General features: G+C 47.3%; 1 protein-coding gene across 3 annotated transcripts; it reads right to left on the bottom strand.

The window, feature by feature from the left end:
* Nucleotides 1-324: 324 nt before the first annotated feature.
* Nucleotides 325-21209, bottom strand: ZBTB37 (zinc finger and BTB domain containing 37). Of its 3 annotated transcripts, none has more exons than XM_063165501.1 (5): nt 21130-21209; nt 19263-19361; nt 16091-17043; nt 14675-14774; nt 325-12512 (listed from the first exon to the last, which is right to left on the bottom strand). In XM_063165501.1, the coding sequence occupies exons 3-5, from the start codon at nt 17011-17013 to the stop codon at nt 12024-12026; spliced, it is 1512 nt and encodes a 503-aa protein (XP_063021571.1). In that variant the 5' UTR covers nt 17014-17043; nt 19263-19361; nt 21130-21209; the 3' UTR covers nt 325-12023. The 3 variants fall into 3 exon arrangements, with proteins under 3 accessions (XP_063021571.1, XP_063021574.1, XP_063021572.1); XM_063165504.1 differs by having other exon boundaries at nt 16091-17040; XM_063165502.1 differs by lacking the exon at nt 21130-21209 and having other exon boundaries at nt 19263-20862.
* Between the last annotated feature and the right edge of the window lies 1 nt (nt 21210).

Genomic DNA, 21210 nt, shown 5'->3' with positions numbered 1-21210 from the left:
GCTGAGGCAGTGCCTGGGCCTCCCTAGCATGGCACTGAACCAAAATGCTTCCCCTGCCACAGGCAGCTGGGAAAACATCCAAAACTTGGCCTGCAGCAAGAGCACAAGGCTCGTTCCTCCTGGGGAAACTGGAAAGGGTTCAGCCTGCTGAGGAGGTGAGACAAAACTCAGCCAAAAAGGACAGAAGCTATCTGAGTTGCCAGGAACAGCAACCTGGCACTGTGCAACCTCTCTCAAGCTGCTCAGCTTAGGAGAGTGTGCAGGACCAGACAGAAAATCCACGTTGGGTAAGGACCATTCAGCTGTAAGACACAGACAAGGATCTGAGTATTAAACCATTTAATTCTCAAACCACTCACATGCATAATGTTCTTTTACACAGTGTTAAAAGAAAGAAGAAAATGCATTTTTTTTAATACAAACAGAATTTCAAGTATACATTTATAGAATTTTCCAAGATTCTTACCCAAGTTGCTAAGTTCTCATTCACATTGTTCTTAAAGCTGTCCAACGAGAGCGCTTTTTGCTAAACTGCTTTCAATGCAATTGTACAGTCCCCTCTACCTTGCTTTTATTTCCCCCTTTCCCAACTCTGGTTCCCCTGCCACCCCTGCCCACCCCTTCCAGCAGTGCTGGCTGTCCCTGGACACAATGGCCATGGAACTTTTGTTTGCCAGCGCCTGCTGGAAGAGGAAAAGGGAAGCAGTCATGGAGGGCCAGTTTGGAAACAGCTTGGAAAAATCACTGAAGAACAGTCTGATATCCACAAGTTACAGCAGGCTTACTCTTCAGCCTACTCCAGACTAGTCTGAACACTGACTTTTTAAAATTGAAATAAGGACTGCAATTGAAAATAAAATAAAATAATAAAAAAAGAATAATTAGTACAGCAGGAAATTTCTTAACTGTGAAAGTAAGTCTTGAGTGTTAGGACACCTGTCCTAAAAAGTTTTGATTTATAGCTCACTAGTTGAAGGTGACAGCACAATTTCTGTTACAAATGGTTACTCTGCAAACCAGCTCAGAGCAGAATCAATGTGGGACACACAAACTTGGATTAAAAAAGAAAAAAAAACCAAACAGAACTGACGAGGGCTCCATATTCACGTTATGGAAAAAGCCCACAATCCCAGTAACAGCTTTCTCCTGGCTTTGCTGCTCAGCTCAGCCCTGGGCTGCCAGCTGGGTTCTAACTGGGTGCAACTTCTGACCTGTTAAAAAACGGGCTTTACATCTTCTTGCCAGGCAAGGGTGGGTTTGTCTTGCAAGATTCCAAAGTCTCCTGGCAGCCAGCAGCCCCACGGGTGCCTGGGCACGGCGGGGCTGCTCCTGTGGGCCCGGGGGGCTGCTGGAGGTAGAGCTGCCATGGCCAGGCTCTGGCAGCATTGCTCCCCCCGAGCTGTGCCTGCCCAGGAGCTGCCTGCCTGTACAGCTGTGTCCCCAGCCAGCCACAGCTGTATCCTCTGACGAGTTAAAGTGCATTGCGGCAGAAAAGGGTTTGCTTTTTCTTTTTTTTATATTTTTTAATTTTTTTTTAAAGAGGAACCTATTTAAAGTGCTGTTCTAGTTTGGAAAGGGACTGTTTAGAAAAAAAATGGCACCTTTTCACATGAGAGATTTGCTCTCTGTATGTATATATATATATATATATAAATTTGCAGAGTCAGATCTGCTGACTAATGAACAACATATAAAAGTGTTTGTGTTTTATCTTATTGCTTTTTTTTTTTTTTTTTTTTTTTAAATGCTGCCTGCTGCCTTGGAGGCAGGAGGGAGATGGATTCTCCTTTACCTTTGCCACCATTAACTGATTTCCCAGTGCAGGAATGTGGTCTCACAGCTCTGGCCCAGAGGACAGTTCACTGTCACGCAGCACATGGGAGGTGACAAAGTCCTCCTGAACTGTCACAGCTCCATGGCCAATCTGCAAAGGGTCACAGTATAGAACTGGAGACCAAGAAGGACTGTGGACCCCAAGGGACTCCCGTTGCTCCTGCCAGATGCCATTTTCATTAGAGTCACTTTACAAAGCAGACTTGCATTTCTGAAACACAGAGGTAAGGAAAACAAATCTCTTTAAAGTGAAAGCTTTGCTGCTAGAGTGTGTAGTGTGGTAACCTCAGCACTCCAAGAGAGAGAGGTAGTTACTGTCCTGTGAATCACTGCTGCTTAATGCAACTCCATTTCTGGAGTGATTGCTTAAAAGAAAAAAAAAATTAAAAAAAAAAAAAAAGGAAAAAAAAATCCTGTGCTCTTTATTAAGTTATCCCAGTTAAATCTTTCTGGTGAAGATATACTTGACTATTTCCTCTAAGAGGCTTTTGTATTTTAGAAATTGATTGTCAGTTAAGTTTGTTACAAGATGAAATTTGATTAGCAAATTGCTATACAAAGCCACTTCCCTTGTTAACTCTTAAAATTCTCTCTCCCACTACCCAACTATCCGTACTCTGTTTGGGGGTCACATCCTGTCTGCTCCTGCAGTAGGACAGCATTTCCTGCTCTGAGCAGTTTTAATGGAAAAATCCAAAGTTTTAAAAAGAGCTACAGATATCATATTCACAGTGTTGTGCAAGAAAGGTGGGGTGACACCAGGGAAATGAGGGGAGCTCTGGGGACAATGGGGACATAGCTCTTAGGAGCTTCAGCTAGTGTTCACACACTAGAGGCTTGGGAAAACTGCATTCATTCCCTTCCTTTTTCAGACTAAAGCAGTGTTTTGAATACCTTGCTTCCATTTCCATGAATTAGCATCTGATCCATCTTCTCATCCTTGGCTAATTCTCCCTGCAAGTGTGGGGCATGAGGTGAGGAATATGTTACAGCAAGAACACACAGCTGCATGTTATTCTCCTCCTCATTCAGCCTCTAAAAGACCTTACTCAAAAAAGTCTGTTTTGCTCTTGCCTGTCCTAAATGTCAGCCATGTTACCCACCAACACACTGAACAACACCACTCCTTTCTCCCTTCCCAATGCTCCTTACTGGCACTTGCCCTGTGACAGCACAGCCCTGGAAGCTGCCTGGTGTCAGCTTTCTGCCCAGGCCAGTGCCTTAGAGAGGAAAGCCCAAGGAATTAGTTTTAAGCAAAGGGTATGACAAAATTCTACTTTCAATCCCACCTGGGCTGCTTCCCCCAACAGCACAACCTTGGCTTAGGAAATCTTCTAAAACTTCAGAAAAGTGCCTGCATGCCACCGACACCCTCCTTCTCTGCACCTCTGGTGGAGATCCAGGCTGCCCTGTAAACAGCCCCTGCAAACAAACATTGACTGAAAGAACATCCTGGAGCTGGGGACAGCCCACAGTGGGGCTTGGGGACAGCCACAGTGGGGCTGGGGCTTCATGCCCCTTCCCAAAATCCAATCTGTCAGCCTGAGAATTGCACTGTCCATTTGTTAGTGTCACCCAGTGCTGCCACCCTCCTCCCACTGGCCTCTTGCAGGCAAGAGCTGTGTTCAGTTACCAATGCACAGGCAAGGAAGGGTTCAAGGAAAGCTTCACAGTAATTCAGAGAGGTTCCTTAGACATGTAAACTCTCAGAAAACACTCTTGGAGGCACAAACCCCCATATCAAACCAATGCCCAAGGTATGTAGATGAATGAGCAGAGCCAGGGAAACCTCAAGAAACAGCTTTTAAAACTTGACCAAATGGGGAACCAATTAATTGGCATCACCAAGTTAAAATTTGTTTCTCTCAGACTAGCTTTGTGACTCCTCCCCCTGCCCCAAGCTCAGTAACTCCTATTGGAGTTGTAGCAAAAGACATCCCTGCCCATGGCAGGGGGGTTGGAATAAGATGAGCTTTAAGGTCCCTTCCAACCCAAACCATTCTGTTATTTGAGTAACTAATTTAAACTGTATTTAATCTTTTGATACTGCCACTTTCTGTACTTTTTGTCCAGCAGTAAATGAAACAATCCAACTTAATTTTTCATTTCTCATTAGTTTCACAGTTTCATAGCCAATGATATTGGGTCTGTCTGCAAAGATAATGGGCAGGTTTAAATAAATAAGTCTCACTGCAGTATAAAAATAATGCAGCCATTTCACCATAGATCTGAGGGGAAGGGTGTTAGGTACATTATCAAAAACTAAGCTAAAAGTCTGCAAAAAAATTAATGCACTGATTTTTAAGTACTGCCTTAGGTAACTGCAGTAAAATAATAAATCAGAATATGTCAGATTAAACAAGGAACTTACACAGCAGTATTTAAAAATACCTGAACATGTTTCAAAAGCTTAACTGATACAAACTAGGAAGGCCAATAAAGCTGCCAATTTTATATGATAAAACTAAAAAAAAAAAGGTAACAAAAATACAGCTTGGCACAGTCTAATGGAAACAGGAACTTGGAGGCTGCACTCTCCCATGGTGCAGACTTCCCAACCTCTCTGGAATACCTGTTCCAATGCTGTTTGACTGTACTCATGGTGAGATAATGTCTTATCATACCTAACCTGATTTTCCCTGGTATAAACTGCTGCCTACTGCTGCTCCTCCTTCCACCGTGTGCCTCCAGGAAGGGTCTGGCTCCATCTTCTCTGCACCCTTCCCTGAGCTGTGGAGTTTAAATAGGAAAAGTTATATAGGTAAAGGAGAAAGCACTGAAACAAAAACAAACTTCAGTCTTCAACACTTGCTCGAAAACTCAGAAAATGGCACTTGGAAGTCTAGTACTGCCCCTTCCACTCTTCACTTCCCACCCTTCAGTTCCTTCCAATGGCATTTTTGAAATGCTCACAGCAAATCTTGCCCTCACAGGGGACTGACCCCTTTTCCTTCTTACTATTCACAGCTTCAGCAAGGAAAACACTGGTGCTGCTCAGCTGTGCCAGGATAGGCATCTTTGGACACCTGTCTCACAAGGCCGCAGCATTTCCTGCATGCTCCTGCCCCTGTGCAGGTTCTACACCCAGCATTTCCCTGCCCACAGCATCCATGGCATGCCAGATACATGCACTACCTCTCCAGTGATGCTGTTCTGCTGTTCCACCTCTCTACCCATTCTCCTGTGTGGTTCCAGGGCCACCAGCACCAGCCAGGGCTGAAAGCAGATTAGCTCTCTCCTTGTTTCAGCTCTCTTCCTCCTCCCTAGAGGAAGCAGAGCCACTGCCAGGCCTGTGGGACATAGCAGAGGTGAATTTGTTCTTAGCACTTGCTAATTCCTCAAGGTGATTAGTCCCTGGCACAGAAAAACCAGCAAGATCTTATCTTTGAACCCATTGTTTCTTCCCATTGGTGACAGCAGAACACATGCCTTTACAGAAGTTATTAACAAACCCCCAACCACTTCTAGACACCACTAAATAGCAATGGCTCATTTCCTAAAACTTTAAATTACACACTAAATACATCATTGGCTGGTTTTGTGGCTTCCTCCCCAGCTCCTGGCTGTGCCAGGTCACAGTCTGATTTTCTGCTTTCTCCCCTTTTATTTCTAGCTTTGCCAGAACGTCCTTGTTTTACAACAAAACTGTTAAGGACCATGAAGAACACCTTCAGAAGGCCCCACTATCCAACTTTACTAAGCAAGTTTCAAATCCTTTCAAGGCTGCAACTCCCCAGCAGCACAAGTTCTTAAGTCTTGCTCCTATCCATGTTTTTGTCACCAAAGACCTTTCAGAATTCCCACCTAAAAAAAGATTCCTCCTATTTCAGAGAGACATCATTTCACAAGCTGTAATACTTTGGTTTACAACTAGATTAAAATATAAATTAAATAAGAATAATGCTAAATGAGTTTATATTGAAACACATTATATTTGTTTCTATATATGTATATACAGGTATGTGTGTGTGCACTCCCTAATGACAGCTAGAGGAAGCAAAGTCATTCTCCAAAAGCTTCTACTCTTCCAACTAGCATGGTCAACTTATCCATTGCAACAATTCCCTGTGCATAAAAGCTAATGAAGCACTGGAAGGTGGTGCTGGTGACCAGCTGGATCACACAGACATTCAGGAACAGAAAGACAATAAATTATAAGAAGCAGTAGTAACTTGTTCACAGTTGGGATGAGGATAATGTTATGGGAAACCTGAATTGTCTACAGTTCCAGGAATAAAAAGCCAAAGCTCACTGAAAGTTAGAGACACATTGCAGTTAATCCTAAAAGCAAAGATCAGATCCGACACAAAGAAATGGCAGAAATCATGTGGAATTTCTCCCAGCAGCCTAAACTCTTGTACCATCAGATTCAGCAGGAAGCTTTCTAAAACCTCCATCAAAACCAGAATTCATCTCAGGGATGCTCTGATCACTGCCCCCATCTCAGCTATGCACATTTTCCCAAGCAGAAGATGCCTTGAAACCAACTCAATCCTACATCCAAAAGAAAATGCTCCCAGTCCTTTCTTGATTCCATCAGCCCAAACATCACATCCAATCTCTCCTAATTCCCAGCCTCTGTTCTCCTATGTTTGCCAAGCCAAAGCCTTTCAGCAGATGGAAATATTTTAGAGATGGTAGCACTCTTCAGATAATTTCATAACCCACTTGAGTGGGTTTCAGGTTAGGAATAACCTACATTTCTAATAAGACTTAACTGCAGCAAAACTTTGGTGTGCTGCATTTTACTGATTATAAAACAAAACCAACCAAACTAACAAACAAAACTCCACAGCAAGTCTACTCCAAATCTACTCTATTCCAAAATGTTCTGGTAGACTTTAGTTTCACGAAGCAGCCAGTATTGTTTGCATAGTTTTAAATTCTATTTGGTTACAAATATATATCTATATACACATATACATACACAGGTACATATGTATTTTATATTGAAATATCGTTTGAATGACAGTGATTAAAATAAGGATTCTGAGCTCCTATTTAGGCCCTTTAACTGCAGATATCAACACTCTGTGCATGGCTCTCACCTTGTGACAGGAGTAATGCTCACCACAATTATTTTGCTATGGCAGTGGATCCCAGGCTTTCCAACTGCAGTCCTGGCCACAGACTCAGCTCCCAGGGAAAACTCAGAGCCCAGACCCTGGCAAAAAGTCTCCTTGAATTACAGCTTCTTGACCGATGGAATAGTATGGATTGGAAGGGACCTTTAGAGGTCATCTAGTCCAACCATCTTGCCATGAGCAGGGACTTTTCCCATCTCCAAAATATTTCCAGCAGAGCCTGAACAGCATTTAATGTCACTAATTGCAGAAACGTTAGGATGCTGACACGGCCATATTGGCAGGCATGTCATGGATCAAAGAGGAGAGTTTGGTAAAGTTTAAATAATTTTAAGGGCTGGTTTCTGTTGGTTTTCAAGATGCATGATCCTATCTACCTCCCAGGCCACCTTGCACCCAAATCAGTTTAATCAGCTGCACCTTTGCAGCTGTCTTCCTATTTGTATGTTGGATTCTGCAGGAGAGATTAAGTCAGCAGCAAATAAAAGCTACAACTCTGCTCTTGCAAAGGCCTTGTTAGGGCTCATCCTTGGGATCCTTGTTAGGAATCACCCAAAAGTAGCAAGGACTCTACTCCAAAACCAAACTGCTTGGAATCACTTCCTGAAATGGGCATCCCACAGTTTAGTGACATTCCTATTGCAGAGGTGTGGGATGGAAATGCAGCCACAGAGCTGTCACAAAATGAGAGCAGGACAAGCAGGGAGGGCTGTCCTGTCCATGTACTTCAACCTTGAGCTCACAGAGGGCTGAAATGCTGGCTCTGTGCCCTGTGTGCTGAGCCAGCCCCATGATGCTTTTCAGCCTGTTCCAGTGCTGTTCCAGCTCTGTAGAGCTGTCAGATGGGAACGGGGTCAGTCCCTGCCGACCTCTCTGCGTTTAAAACAGCAGCAAAGACACAACATGCTTTCTGCTCTTCCCAGCACCCAAACTAAAATTAAATTATACAGCTCACAGCTTGAGAACATTGTAGAGAAGATGTACGAATGTCCAAGGACTGAACCTGATAGTGGATAATGCTGAGAGGACGAGGAGGGACTGCCCATTTGCACTGGCTGCTCTGGCTCTCACCAGGCTATCCCTGCATCTTACTAAGCTAGCTCTAAGCATGTCCTCAGCCTCCTGCAACAGATTCACATTCCACAAAGCCTCTCATTCATCCCTCTCCAGCTGCTGGAAATACAAAGCACAATTTGTTCTCACATCCTCTCATTGCATTTTGGCCTTCTCCTTTTCCCAGCATCACATCAGTCATCCTCCTGAGACAAAAAGGTTTAGCTTTTCTCCAAAGCAGCAACACAGTATTAACACAATTCTTGCTATTTTCACAGCTATTCACAGGTAACCTGGCAGCAGCAGGGAACAGCCGTGGCAACCATCATGTCACTTGGCTGACACGTGGCACCAGGGCTTGCTGCAGGCTTAAGGAGATAACCACAACTCTTCACATTTGGGAGGTGAGTTCTTTGGCAGCAAAGAACTAAGAAATATGTCCACCTCCAAGAAAGCAAACTGTAAAACCAGAGTGTGTTCTCCCTGTTGCCTGAGGCAAGAAAACAAATGGGTTAGTAAGCGCTAACTCTAAAGCAGACAAAAATGTAACATACAGAGGTATTAAAACACAATAGGTCTCTTCACATCCTCCTTAAATCACAGTTGAAATCACAGTTTTGGCAGAACAAGATGCAGCTAGATGTGGGAATGCAAAGCTGTGCCTCAGCCCATCACAGAAGCATTCACACTTGGAAAGTTGGCATCTGATTCTCCACAGCTTTGGTGCAACTGTAAAGAGCCACACCAACGCAGAGGCAACAGGACACAGTATCATTCTGTTAGGGAAAGCACCTCTAAAGTAGCTACAACACTGCCAGAAAATTCACATGAGGTTTCTCCATACCATACAGCACCTCCAACCCCTTTTTTCTCGAACCTTGGTCTCATCTGCACTCAGGAAGTCGACCCTTGAAAGAAACGTTCAATAACAATTCCTTCAGAACTGGTTCCACTGTCTAGTGCAGATGGGCCTGAACTGGTTTCAGCACTGTTCAAGAAATATTAGACACCATGATTCCCACACATACATACACTTCCATTAAATGTACAGAAATAATATCAAAATGATTCCCACTACCATACCTTATACTGACTCTAGCTACAAGCTATAAACTTCACCTCAGCGAGGCCTGGGCAAGAATATTGGCTCTTTTGCATGCAATCAGAAATGATCATTTATACAGTGGCAACCTCTGCACAAAACAAAACAAAACAACAAAAACTCAAAAAGAAAAGCAAACATAAAGGAGGAAAAAAGAAAAACCTTTCACAAGCTTTGTTTTCAGCCTAGTAAGGTATGAAGGATTAATTTCATGGTTTTCACCAGGCCACTTGAAGTAGTGAATCAGCAAACAGGACACGCTGTTGGCATCCTGTACTGTTTGGATGCTTCTCCTTTCACAGTATTGATACAGTAAAATAAAAACCTGCTCAAGAAACTCACAGTTATGCCATGGGAACAAAGGCATTCACCATTTTATGTCAGCCCTTCCTCACTATGGTTGCCATCTGTCTCAGAGAAATGTTGCTTGTGTAGCAGTTACTGCACCTTCACCCTTCTCTTCACAGCAAGCTTAGCAGGGAAACTTTCCCACTATATTTTATATAATATATGTATATAAATAATTTTATGTTTTTATAGTTTGGTAGTATTCTTTTAAAATTTCTATTTTAAAACACTTAAAAATCTTTTAAGCAACTAAAAGTAACTTTTTATGCTCTCTAGTGTGAACAGGATAGGATTTCAAAGTTTTTAACTTTTTTTTTTTCATTTTTGGTAACTTCAAAAGCTATGACTAAAGCAGCACATCTCCACTCCTCCCTGCACCTTGATTGCAACAAAACCTACCTTGGCCACCCTCTCACCTCATCCTCTGCCACTTCTCTCTGGCAACCTCAGTGTTTTGGTACCGTGATGTTTGACCTTTGCCAGGAAACCTGACGGAGCTGGTTGTTGGAGTGGCCAAATCACTCCCTGTGTGATGGATGCCCTTGACAGGAGAGGAGGAAGAAGGCACAGAAGGAAAACGGAGGTGAAATATCAGTTTTCCTGTTTGAAATGGTCAATGAAATGGTACTTTGCAGGTACCCAGCTCAGAACACCTGCAAAGGTTCCTCTTGTAGGATCACATCCCTGTTACACGTGATGCTGGCACCGAGCCCCTTCCCACACACAAAAACGCATTAGAGCCACATCTCTTTTTGAGAGAGAGATGGGAGGAACAGTGAGACTCCTCACACATAAAAAAATCTATAAATCAAGGCAAGAATACATCACCCTTCTCCAAATTATTGCCTCCAAAGGGGCAGGAAAATGATCCCAAGTACCAATTTGCAGATAGGGAAAGCAAGGGCTGGAGATGTTTCCATGTGCCCAAAACTGCAGTCAGACAGCAGGCCAAGCTTTATTGTCACTTGGTCAGTCTCCTGCCTGCTATATCCCAGCTCTAATCTCTCATCCAGCTTTCTCACTGAAGCAAGAGGAAGTGAATTTCTTTTTCAATGTCTCCTTGTTCCTCCCATCACCTTAAGTTTCAGAACTTCACCCTTCCTCCTCATGTACACATTATACATCCTCAAGAGAACTCCTTCACCAAACCTGATACGCACAACCTGTCGTCCATTGCCCCCCTTCATCATGAACAACTTGGCATCAGAACTAGAGAAAACTCTTAAAATATTGCATATTTTTTTTTAAAAAGATGTCAGGATATTTGCACTTATCTGCCTGTCCCATGCTTTTCTGGTTATGAACCATGTAAGCTCGTGCAAACACCTACAATACACACGCAGGCATGTCTCTCCAGGTTTACTAAACTTGCTCTAAACATCAGAGCTACTCAGAATACAAAAATGTTAAGTCCATGCAAGGGGACAGAGTTGTGATTGCTCTAGGAACTGTTCACTTTTAAGTCTCCTGAACTGTTATAAGGAAATAGAGTAAGGTTCTCTTTTCTTTTTGTGTTTCATTGATAAAAAAGTTATCAAACTAGTTTGTAGAAACAGGTTTAAAAGCAACCACCTGCGATTGCTCGGCTGTGACAACAGCATTGCAGTATTCCCATATCCCGTATTGCTGTTCTAAAAGATCAAGTGTGTGTCGAGGGGGGAGCAGGGGTGAAAGAGGACTTTGGTAGCCAGCCCCTAACTCTGCAATTCAGCAACTCCAGAAAATCTCTTCCCGATCCTTGGCACCACCTGAAGCATGGCAGCGCTCCACACGGGATCTCAGAGTGCTCTGAGCTCTCCAGATCAGCACCAGCAGAGGACAACCTCCTCTGGAAAACCCCTCCAACCCTTCTCCCAATGCATCAGAGTGTCATGCAAACCTCACAGCTGCTAAATTCCACTCTCAGTAGCTGAAGTACTTCCTTCACATTTTGCTGATCTCTGGAATACCACTTTGTAGCTGTGTCCACTTTAACAAGGGGCACCAGGGCTGCATGCCTGGAACGGGCAAGCCCAAAGCCCTAAAATAACAGTTTAAATAAAAAGGTAAAGAGACACACCAAAATAAGACAGGGATAAATACACTCGGGCAAGGCAGGTTCCACCAGGACAGTATTTTTGTTTTCTCTGCTGTGGCAACTACCTGGGGAAGGGAGAAAGGCAACAGCCCCTTGCCCCTGCTCTCCCCTCGAGCGGGAGCATGGATATGGCTCTGTGGCTGAACCCGGCACCGCCGGCGGGACGCCCTGCTGGGCCACAGCGCTGTCCAGAAATACAAATGACTGCTTGTCCCAGATCACTACAGAACAGTAAAAAAATTTTAAAATCCTGTCGATCCCTGAATAAGAAGTTGATTGACACAGTTGTTCTGTTTTTCTCCGAGAGGAGGAGGAATAAGGGAGAAAAACATTTAACACTCTATGGGTGTGTGTGTGGGTGTGTGAGAGGAAGAGAGAGAAAGAGAGAGATTTTTCTATTTTGGCAACATCTTGGGAGCTTCTTTCTGTTCGGTGGTGGCATTGCACTAATTACAGTACCAGCCTGCCGGGTCGGTGCTGACTCTTTAGGGCCAGGAATGGGAAGACTGTCCTTTCTCCTGGCACCTCAATCCGGCCCGGTGGTGGACACAGAGCCCTGGGCCGTCTCCCCCACGGCCACAGCCTCCTCCTGCGGAGGAGATTCCTCCTCTGCCTGCCCCCGGGACGTGACGGTGGTCTCGGGGGAGATGCTGTGGGGCCCCTCCAGGGGCAGACAGCCGGGGTGGTTCTTGCGAAAGTGCTGGTTGAGGATGGCCTGGAAAGGGAAGCTTTTGCCGCACACGTGGCAGTGGAAGGGCTTGTTGCCCGTGTGCTTGCGGATGTGATACTCCAGCTGATCCTTGCGGGTGTACTTCTTCCCGCACATGCGGCACACGAAAGGGGTGATGCCCATGTGGAGCCGCATGTGCCGGTCCAGGCTGCCCTTCTGGTTGAAGGATTTGGCGCAGTAAATGCACGTGAGCCGTGGGTTGTACCGGAACCAGCGCTCGGAAACCTCCTGCTCCCGCAGATACTCCACGTAACCGCTCACTCCCAGCATGGCTGATTCCTCTCCCTGCCAAGGAAACGGCAGAGATTTAAATAACAAGCAGCCTAAAACGAGTTGCAGAGAAGATCGGGCCCAGGTCCAGCCAGTAAAGCATGTGCCAAACCTCAAAATCAGCAGCACTAATGTCTGTAACCTCAAGCACACACTTAAGTGCTTAACTGGGGCCTCGGGGCTGAAGACAAACGAGCAATCAATTAGAAACCACCGCTGCAAAGGCCCCTTCTGCCAAGCCATTCCCTGGATCTGGGGAAGAAAAGGCAGCCCTTAACACAAGGGCACTCGGCCACAAATTCAGTTGTGGACCACATGTCAATACTTGTTACTTTTTAAAAAATTTGTGCCTGTTTAATTAAACACTTGGGTGTATCACCTTCTGTTTTCCTTACTAAAAGTCAAAAAAAAAAGAAGCCAATTGATGAGCTCACAGTAAAACAAAGGAGGAGCAAACCACAAATCATATCTGAAAGTCTTCAGGTGTCATTTTACACAGGTATTTATTCAGATGTCACTTAGAGTTCATTTTACAGTGAGTGATATTTGCCTGCCTGGCTGTGTAATCCATCCCAGCCCCGTGGCATCTCAGGCAAGGATGTGCCTGACCCAGCTTGCAGAGCAAAGACTCCTCTGTATTTCCTGAAGTCACACAGACAAACAGCCAAGAGCAACCTGAACCACAGGCCTGGTCTCAGGACAGACACTTCTGGCCATTGTGTTCAGATTGAGCAGAAACACACAGACTCCAGAATGCTTCTGTGCTGGAGATGCACTGTTTACTCCCCCAGTGCTGCTTCCCAGTGGTGCCAAATGTGGAGAAGCAACCAGTAGGAGAGCATCTCTGCAAGCCAGGGCTCTACAGGCATGAGCAGCAGTGTACTGTGCCAGGTGCTGCAGAATCCAGCTGTACAGGCATAAAGGAGACACACAAAGCTCTGGTTCTTCCTTTCCACTCTACCACTGCCATTGGGCAGGGATCACTGCCAGGCTATTTTAGTATGGATATCGCAATGCCAGGAGAGTGGAAGGTGATGATACTTCCCCATGGTGTGTAAAGACTAAGGTTTCATGTTTGAGGCTGTCTCACTATGGAGAAATAAGAGCACTTTTTCTGTAGGCAGAGCTAAAATTGCTTAATATGTCACATTTACCCCAGAGGGTTGGTATGACCTGAAATTTTTGCAACATCTTCTGAGGACAGAAACAAAGCTTTGCAAAATAGGAACAAAAAGGTATCTGTCATTTTATGGAAGTATCTAACAAAGCCAGCAGACAGCAATCACAATTTTAGCCCCCTTGCTTCACTTGCTCTTACTCAAGAACAAAGCAGCCTAGTATCTCCTTACCCACCTCCAGCCAAGTCCTTAGCTTACACACTGACACATTCCCTACCTGTCAGGCCCACAAGAGTCTTTCTGCACTGTGCTGGCTGGCATGCTTGCACTACAATGGCATTGTGACACTAACTGGGTGCAACTAAATTAGACCAAAATGATAAGGCACAGGCATTACTGCCATGTCCCACTTTGCTGCACTTCAGCCCACTGCCCTCCCATTTCTGTGCATCTCTCCCTCCTACCCCAAAACTGTGCCCAAGAAAGCAGAGAATTCAGAGCTCCTTTATGTTGCAAAGTCTGCTGTGGAGAACAGATAGAGACCTCTCTAAAACTGCACAGCTCTTTGGCACTCCACCCCAAAAGGTTTATTGGTGTAGTGCCTGGAGGGCTTTTGGGAATGGTCTTGGTACCGGCATAGAAAGATTCAGCTGTTGTCACCCGTCTTTCCCAGAAGCCAAGCCACACCTCCTCCCTCTGCTCAGGCGTTTGCTGCCAGTGTTTGAGGGCAGATCCAGCTCTGCAGGCAAATGGGGTTTCTCCTCAGGAGTTGGTGGCCTGCCCAGAATAAGGGTGGATATTTATGCCCTCAAACAACAAGAGAAACTCCTTGTGTTTTCTAAGTATCTGGCCAAAATCCCAAACAACAGCCAGAATCCATTTTAAATCGTACTTGCCCAGCACATATTCTCCTGTGAGCAGGTAGATCCTTTGCCAAAGCAAAAGGCCTTGTATCACAGACATTATTGCTTGCAAATAAAAAATATGATAACTTCATCACCACAAAGTCCCCTTCACCTTCAAGCCAACGTTTACTTGCAAACACCTTGATGTGCCTACCTGGGAACTGGGCTGCTTAGGCTCATCCATCCGCCCCGGAGACTCGCTTTTCGATCTGTACCGCTCAGTCACAGCAACCATGCTGCCAGAAGGGCTAAATCTGTGGGTGGGGAGAGTGGAAATGGGATTTTTAATGGGCATCAGGGCACTACAGTGTTTAGAGCAATGGCTGAGCAATAGAGGCACCTGTACAGCATCTCTTCAGCCTCATCAGCTAACACACTGGAAGTGGAACAGTGCAAATATAAAGGAAAAAAACAAATCATACTGGTCTATGGTTTCAGTCTAAACATCTGAGAAATAAAACTGAGTCATTTGGCTTCCAGTTCAGCAACAGAGAGGGACTGCTATCATGAATAAATCAATATGGGCCTGGTGACTCAGGAACTGTACAGCAGGACAGAAATCATTTCTCAGAGGACATCTCTTCTCCAGCACCCTCCTCCTCCATTGCCAGTGTGAAACACAAGGGGTGTGATGGACTAGAGGTGGGAAACAGTGCATACAGACTGCAGTGCAAAAAGAGATGCTAGAGACTAGCTGATCCAAGGAAAAGGGCTAAGGAAGTAGGAAAGCATCACTCTCCAAGATTATTCCCACTGATTGATTTATTAAGCAAAAGTGACAGAATATCCACTGCTTCCAGGTAGCTGTTTCCCCATGGACTTGAGCTAGAAGAGAGGCAGATGTGAAGGGAAACCCTAGAATTACAACCCCCCCAAATAAAACAGACCTGCCCTTTATCAAATCCATTCTCTGGCCTGAGCCTAGGGGAAGAAAGCAAATACTGGAGTGGAGGGGAAGCAGATGGATGGAGAATCCAAACACAGCGGATTTCAACACTCATTTTCAACAAAGGCTTTCGGCTCTCTCATATAAATCAAAACAACAGTGGAGGCCACTGGGTTCCCCATTTCAACTGCCTCAAGATGTAAACCCAGGGCCCACTGCGAAGACCTTGACCTACAGCTGGTGTCTGGCTTGTTTCTCAGCCAGAACCATGCCCAGATCTCTGGGTCAGAAGACACCAGTGTAATGGAGATATGTAACACATACTGTATATGACCTCATTAATCTGAGTGCTGAGGCTGAACTAAACATCTTCTTTTAAGAAAAATATCACCTCAGCTGAGACACTGAGAGGTAGAGATCCCAACCTCTAAGAGCTAATAAGTAATTTCCCAAACTAGACCCTGTACCTGGAGATCCTTGTCTGATCACTACCCAGCCAAAATACTATTGCCCAAACTGGACACACTTCCTAACAGCTGGTAAAAACCCTTTCACTCTTATGTTTAAGATGGCCAAAGGAAATAGAAAGAGGAAATGTTCCAAAGCAACTGACCCAGCCAGGTCAGAATCTTGCATAACCTCCTGTTACAGCCAAGGTGAATAACGAAGTTTAAGAGCACCCACCTGTCGATCTCACTGCTGGTGGGCCTGACCACTTTGGCTCCAGAGGAGCCTAAGGCAAAAGCCTCCTGGCCCAGGGATCCGTGGCCCGTGGTGTCGATCACCATGGCCGTGACCTCCTCGGCGCTGCTGCCATCCTCTCCCGAGGGCTGGTGCTCTGTCCCCAGCCACTCCTCCAGGTTCTCTGTCTTTATGCGCACTCCTCCCAGCACGCGCACCTCCTCGTCGTTCTGCGCCCCGCGCTCTCCCATGCCCGTCTCCACGTACCACTGTCCCGCCCTGTTGATGCGCAGGATGGGCTCCCTGCCTTCCACATCGGAGCTCTGCTCGATGATCTGGGGGCTGGTGGACTCCTCGGGCGGGCTCAGCTCCCGAATGTCCAGCACGGTGCTGACCTGGCCCAGGCGGCTCCCCTTGGGGGTGTTGTGGCGGGGGCTCAGGGGACGGTTCAGAGTCGGCGTCGCCCGGTGAGACTCGGGCGGCCTCTCCTGATGCTTCGTCCTGCTCTGGCTCAACTCCGCTTCCACCTCGGCCACGTTAATTTTGAAATGAATCCCCTCGAGTATCTGCGTGCATTTGTCTATGATGTGCTGCATCTGCAAGAAGCTGGCAGCTGTCAGGTAGCTGATGATGTCAGCCAGCTGCAGACATATCCTGCCTGTGTAGCAGAAGGAGAGGAGCTGCTCGAACACGGAAGGGTTCTTGATGACGGAGATGGACACGGTGCTCATCTCGTTCAGGGACATGTGGTCGCGGAAGTAGGGGGAGCTGGCGGCCAGCACCACCTTGTGCGCACGGAAAGCCTGGCCCTGCACGTTGACCACGATGTCACACAGCCGGCCCTGCATGCGCAGCTGGTTCAGGTGGCTCAGGACAGAGTTACTGAAGTTGGGAATCTCCAGCTGAATGTTCCCACTCTTCTCCATGGCTGTCCCAGCTGCAGGTGCACCACTCTACTGGAAAAGGGGGAAAAGATCCCGTCATTAGCAGAACCAATCATTTGAAATTAAAACTTTTTTCACCTGCTTCCACACAGTTTGAAACACTGGAGTTTTTAGAGACCTTCCTCACTCACTGAACTGCCACACACCTGGCAGCAGCTCTGTTATGAATGAGTGTGTTTGAGATTGCTTAAAAAAGCATCCCAAAAGCTCTCTGATCTCTCCGTGCTATGCATCCCCCTGCACAAGAGTTCTGCTAAACCAGTCCCCAACAGGCCCACATTCCCTGCAGCTTTAGCCTGCAAAACACTTTGTTCTGCCAGCCTCAATAAAAGCACATCTGCATGTGAAAAGAACATTAAAAATGGCACAGGTATTAAAAATAGCCACCTGATTGCATAATGGATTAAAATTCTCACCACTTGTACCTCCTAAGCATCTTGAAAAGAGAAAGTAATAGGGAAAGCTCCTTTGTAAAATAGGAACCAGGAAGGAGACACTGGGACCTAAATCCTTCTGAGACTTTTGAAAAGTTGGCCAGCACACATCTGACCTCAAGGCATCCTAAGCATCTTGTTAACCTGAGATATCTATCATATGTGGCACTTCTGACACATGCCAGGAAATATATAACAGGAGAGTGAAAAACAAAGCCGTGTCCCAGGAGAGCTCAGAGGGCCTCACTCGGGATCACTTTTGTAGGGTCCCAAGAGACTTCACAGTGGTCATCACTAAGTCCCCATCCTGGCCCTACCCTAGGTCAGTAACTCCTGGACTCTTTCCCAAGTAGAGCAATAGTGGGACTGTTCCACTTGGGCTACAATTCACAATGGTGCTGCTCTGCTTGGGCTGCAATCCAGGTAAATGCTTCACCCAGGCTGCACATGGTTCATCCCTTGTTTCCCACCTGGGCTGGGGTGTTCCTCGTTGTTCCCACCTCTACAAGTGCTCCTGGCAGGCTCAGGGAGCACCTCACTGCCCAGCTGGTGCAGTCAGGGGACCCTTCACCACTCAGCTGAGGCCACCAAGGCTTATCAGGAGATCTCAGAGCAGGGCCGGGGAGGGGACTGGGGATGCACCACCACATCATCACATTTCATTCTGGCAAAGTTGGAAAAGAAGCCCTGACCATATATGGTCAAAAGCTGGAATGAATTGAAACTCATTGAAGAAAAAAAAAAAAAAAGAAAGTAAATAAGCTTGTTTAAGTCCACTCATGGCATAAGCAGCTCCCAAGCTGGAGAGCATCTGAAGTGTGGATTGAGCAGAGTCCTGCCGACGACAAAACCATTTCAAGCAGGCTGGGAATACCAAGGCTCACAGTGCCCACTCTGAGGAATCTCCAAATCAAAGGGATTGGCACATGAAGAGCATGTCTGCCTTTGGAGGACTTTTTATTTGGAACTGATGAACATTGCAGCATAGCACATGTCCATATGCCCAAGCAGGCTCGGTGCAAACTTGGCAAACCCAGTGACTAAACACGAAGCTGCAGGACAGCATGTCAATCTTGTGGAGCTGTGCCAAAGGATTTCTGAGTGGCAGGATGGCTGAGTGTCCCTGGGGAAGTCAGACCAGAGTGCACAAAGCTTCACAAGGTGCAGCTGAACAGTGCCAGGTCGTAGGGCTTCTTCTTTCCTTCCCTATCACAGAATGGCAGAATGGTTTGGGATGGAAGGGACCCTAAAGCTCATCCCATCCCACCCCCTGCCATGGGCAGGGACACCTTCCACTATCCCAGGGTGCTCCAAGCCCCATCCAAGCTGGCCTTGGACACTGCCAGGAATCCAGGGGCAGCCACAGCTCCTCTGGGCACCCTGTGACAGGGCCTCACCACCCTCACAGGGAACAATTAATTCCCAATATCCAATCTAAACCTACTCTCCCTCATCCTATCCCTCCATCCCTTGTCCTGAGTCTCTCTCTGTCTTTCCTTTTGGCTCCTTCAGGCACTGGAGGCCACAGTTAGGTCACCCTGAAGCTTCTCTTCTCCCGGCTGAACTACCCCAATTCTCTCAGCCTTCCCTCACAGCAGAGCTTCTCCATCTGTCTGATCATCTTGGTGTCTCCTCTGGACTCACCCCCACAGCTCCATGCCCTTCCCTGTCTTTCGGAGAAAGCAACAAATCCCACAAAAATCAGAAACCACAGTGCACAGCTCTGTGCCAACACAGCACTGGGAGTAGAACACCAACTGCACAGAACAAGGGGAAATAGAAAACCCAACATCTTACCTGGAGTGCTGTGAGTTACATGCAGTGGGAAGGAAATGGGGGTGCTGCCTTCTTTTTTTCTTCTGATGTAGTAAGAAGAAAACTTGTTGCCCCCTTCCCCTTTAGGAGGTAAAAAGAGAGAAAAAATGAAGTGCAGAGGAATTGGGTTCTCCCAAGAGCAGATGTGAACATCACGCTTTGTCATTCTTGGTTCTGCTGGAGGATCTAGCAGCAGGATTAGCTCACCATCTTTCCCAAACAGCTGTTCCTAAAGCAATAGGCCTCAGAGTACACTCTCAAGGAAGGCAAGGGTGAAACACCCCTGCCAAGGCCACGAGCACCCACAAAGGCAAGAGGGAGGCAGAGGTTGAGACTGGGATATACAGAAAGAGAAGGGAAAAAATATAATCGGTCCTTAATTGCCGAGCATGGCTGGGTATGGCTGTGGTGAGAAGGCAGCTGCTCCCCAGAGACCCCAACAAATTATCTGTGAGCTCAACAAATTATCTGTGAGCTCCTGCTCCAGAGGCAGGGAAAATCCATCTACTCTTTATAACCCACAGAACCCTGCTCACCCAGTGCCAAGGAACCTGCACATTATGATCCCCTCAGAGGCTGGGGAGACGGAATCTGTCTTTTGGTTCAAACTACTCTGTCAGAGGCTGATTTCTGCCCCTCTGAGTAAGGGAATCTCTCAGAGCTCCTGCACCTCAGCCCCAGGGCAATGACATCCTGATTTCTGCCTGCTCTGGGAAGTCCATCACCTCCAGCCACCTTTAGGTGCAGGCTGAGCTGAGTCAGCACAGGGCACACGCTGAGACACTGCTCTTTGTAATGGCATTTCAAGTGTCACCAGCTGAGACTCAGACTTAGCTCAGCAAATGCCCTCCAGCCTGTGAGGCAGTGACCAGGAGTGGGTGGAATTCCTGATCCATCAGGAAAGAAACACAGACAGACCACCCAGCAGATTATGTCACCCTGGAAGCTGCACTGAAAACTCTCAGCTTTTGGGTTGAGATTTACCGTGACTGGGCAACTTCAGAGAATATCCTGAGCTGGAAGGGACCCACAAGGATCACTGAGTCCAACTCCTGGCCCTTAACTATAGCTTAACTATCCCACCCTGTGCCTGACAGCATTGTCCAAACCCTCCTGGAGCTCTGGCAGCCTTGGGGCTGTGCCCATTCCCTGGGGAGCCTGGGCAGTGCCAGCACCCTCTGGGGAAAGAACCTTTTAAAGAACCTTTAGTCTGAACCATCCAGACTAAACCTCCTCTGACAAAACTCCAGCCGTTCCATGCCTCCAGTCCCTGGTCCCAGAGAGGCATACTTAGAATCCCAGAGTGATTTGGGTTGGAAGGGACTTAAAGCTCATCCCGTTTCACCCCTGCCATGAGCAGGGACACCTCCCACTGTCCCAGGGTGCTCCAAGCCCCATCCAATCTGGCCTTGGGCACTGCCAGGGATCCAGGGGCAGCCACAGCTTCTCTGTGCCAGAGCCTCCCCACGCTCACCGGTAACGATTCCTTCCCAACAAACCCCTTGGGCCGCCTGCACGTTCCAACGGGACTCCGACAACTCCGAGCCCAAACACAACTCTGAGCTGGGACAGGCGGCGGTGGCTCCCGGCCCGTCCGCCGCCCTCCCTCAGCACCAGGCTCCCGGAGCCCGCTGTCCCGGCCCCGGCGCTCCCGACCCTCCCCAGGCGGGGCCCGCGGCTCCTCCTCACCGTGACAGCCGCGGCCGCGCACCGGGGCTGCGCGGGGCGGGCGGGACCGGCCTCCCCCAGCCCCCGCCCCTCCCGGCCTGGCTCCCGCGGGGCGGCGGCCGCGCCCCCGCCGCTCCGGGGCCCCGAGCGGCTCCGCCCGCCCCTCCCGGCCCAGCCTCACCTGCCGGGGGTGGGAAGGGCCCGCAGCGCCGGCCCGGAACCGAAACGCGCTAGCGCGGGCCGCGCCCCGGAAGGAAACGCC

Source organism: Melospiza melodia, chromosome 11 (assembly GCF_035770615.1).
Source record: "Melospiza melodia melodia isolate bMelMel2 chromosome 11, bMelMel2.pri, whole genome shotgun sequence".
Taxonomy (NCBI): domain Eukaryota; kingdom Metazoa; phylum Chordata; class Aves; order Passeriformes; family Passerellidae; genus Melospiza; species Melospiza melodia.
The sequence above is the reverse complement of the archived record's forward strand: the minus strand, read 5'-3'. Positions and strand labels throughout refer to the sequence as shown.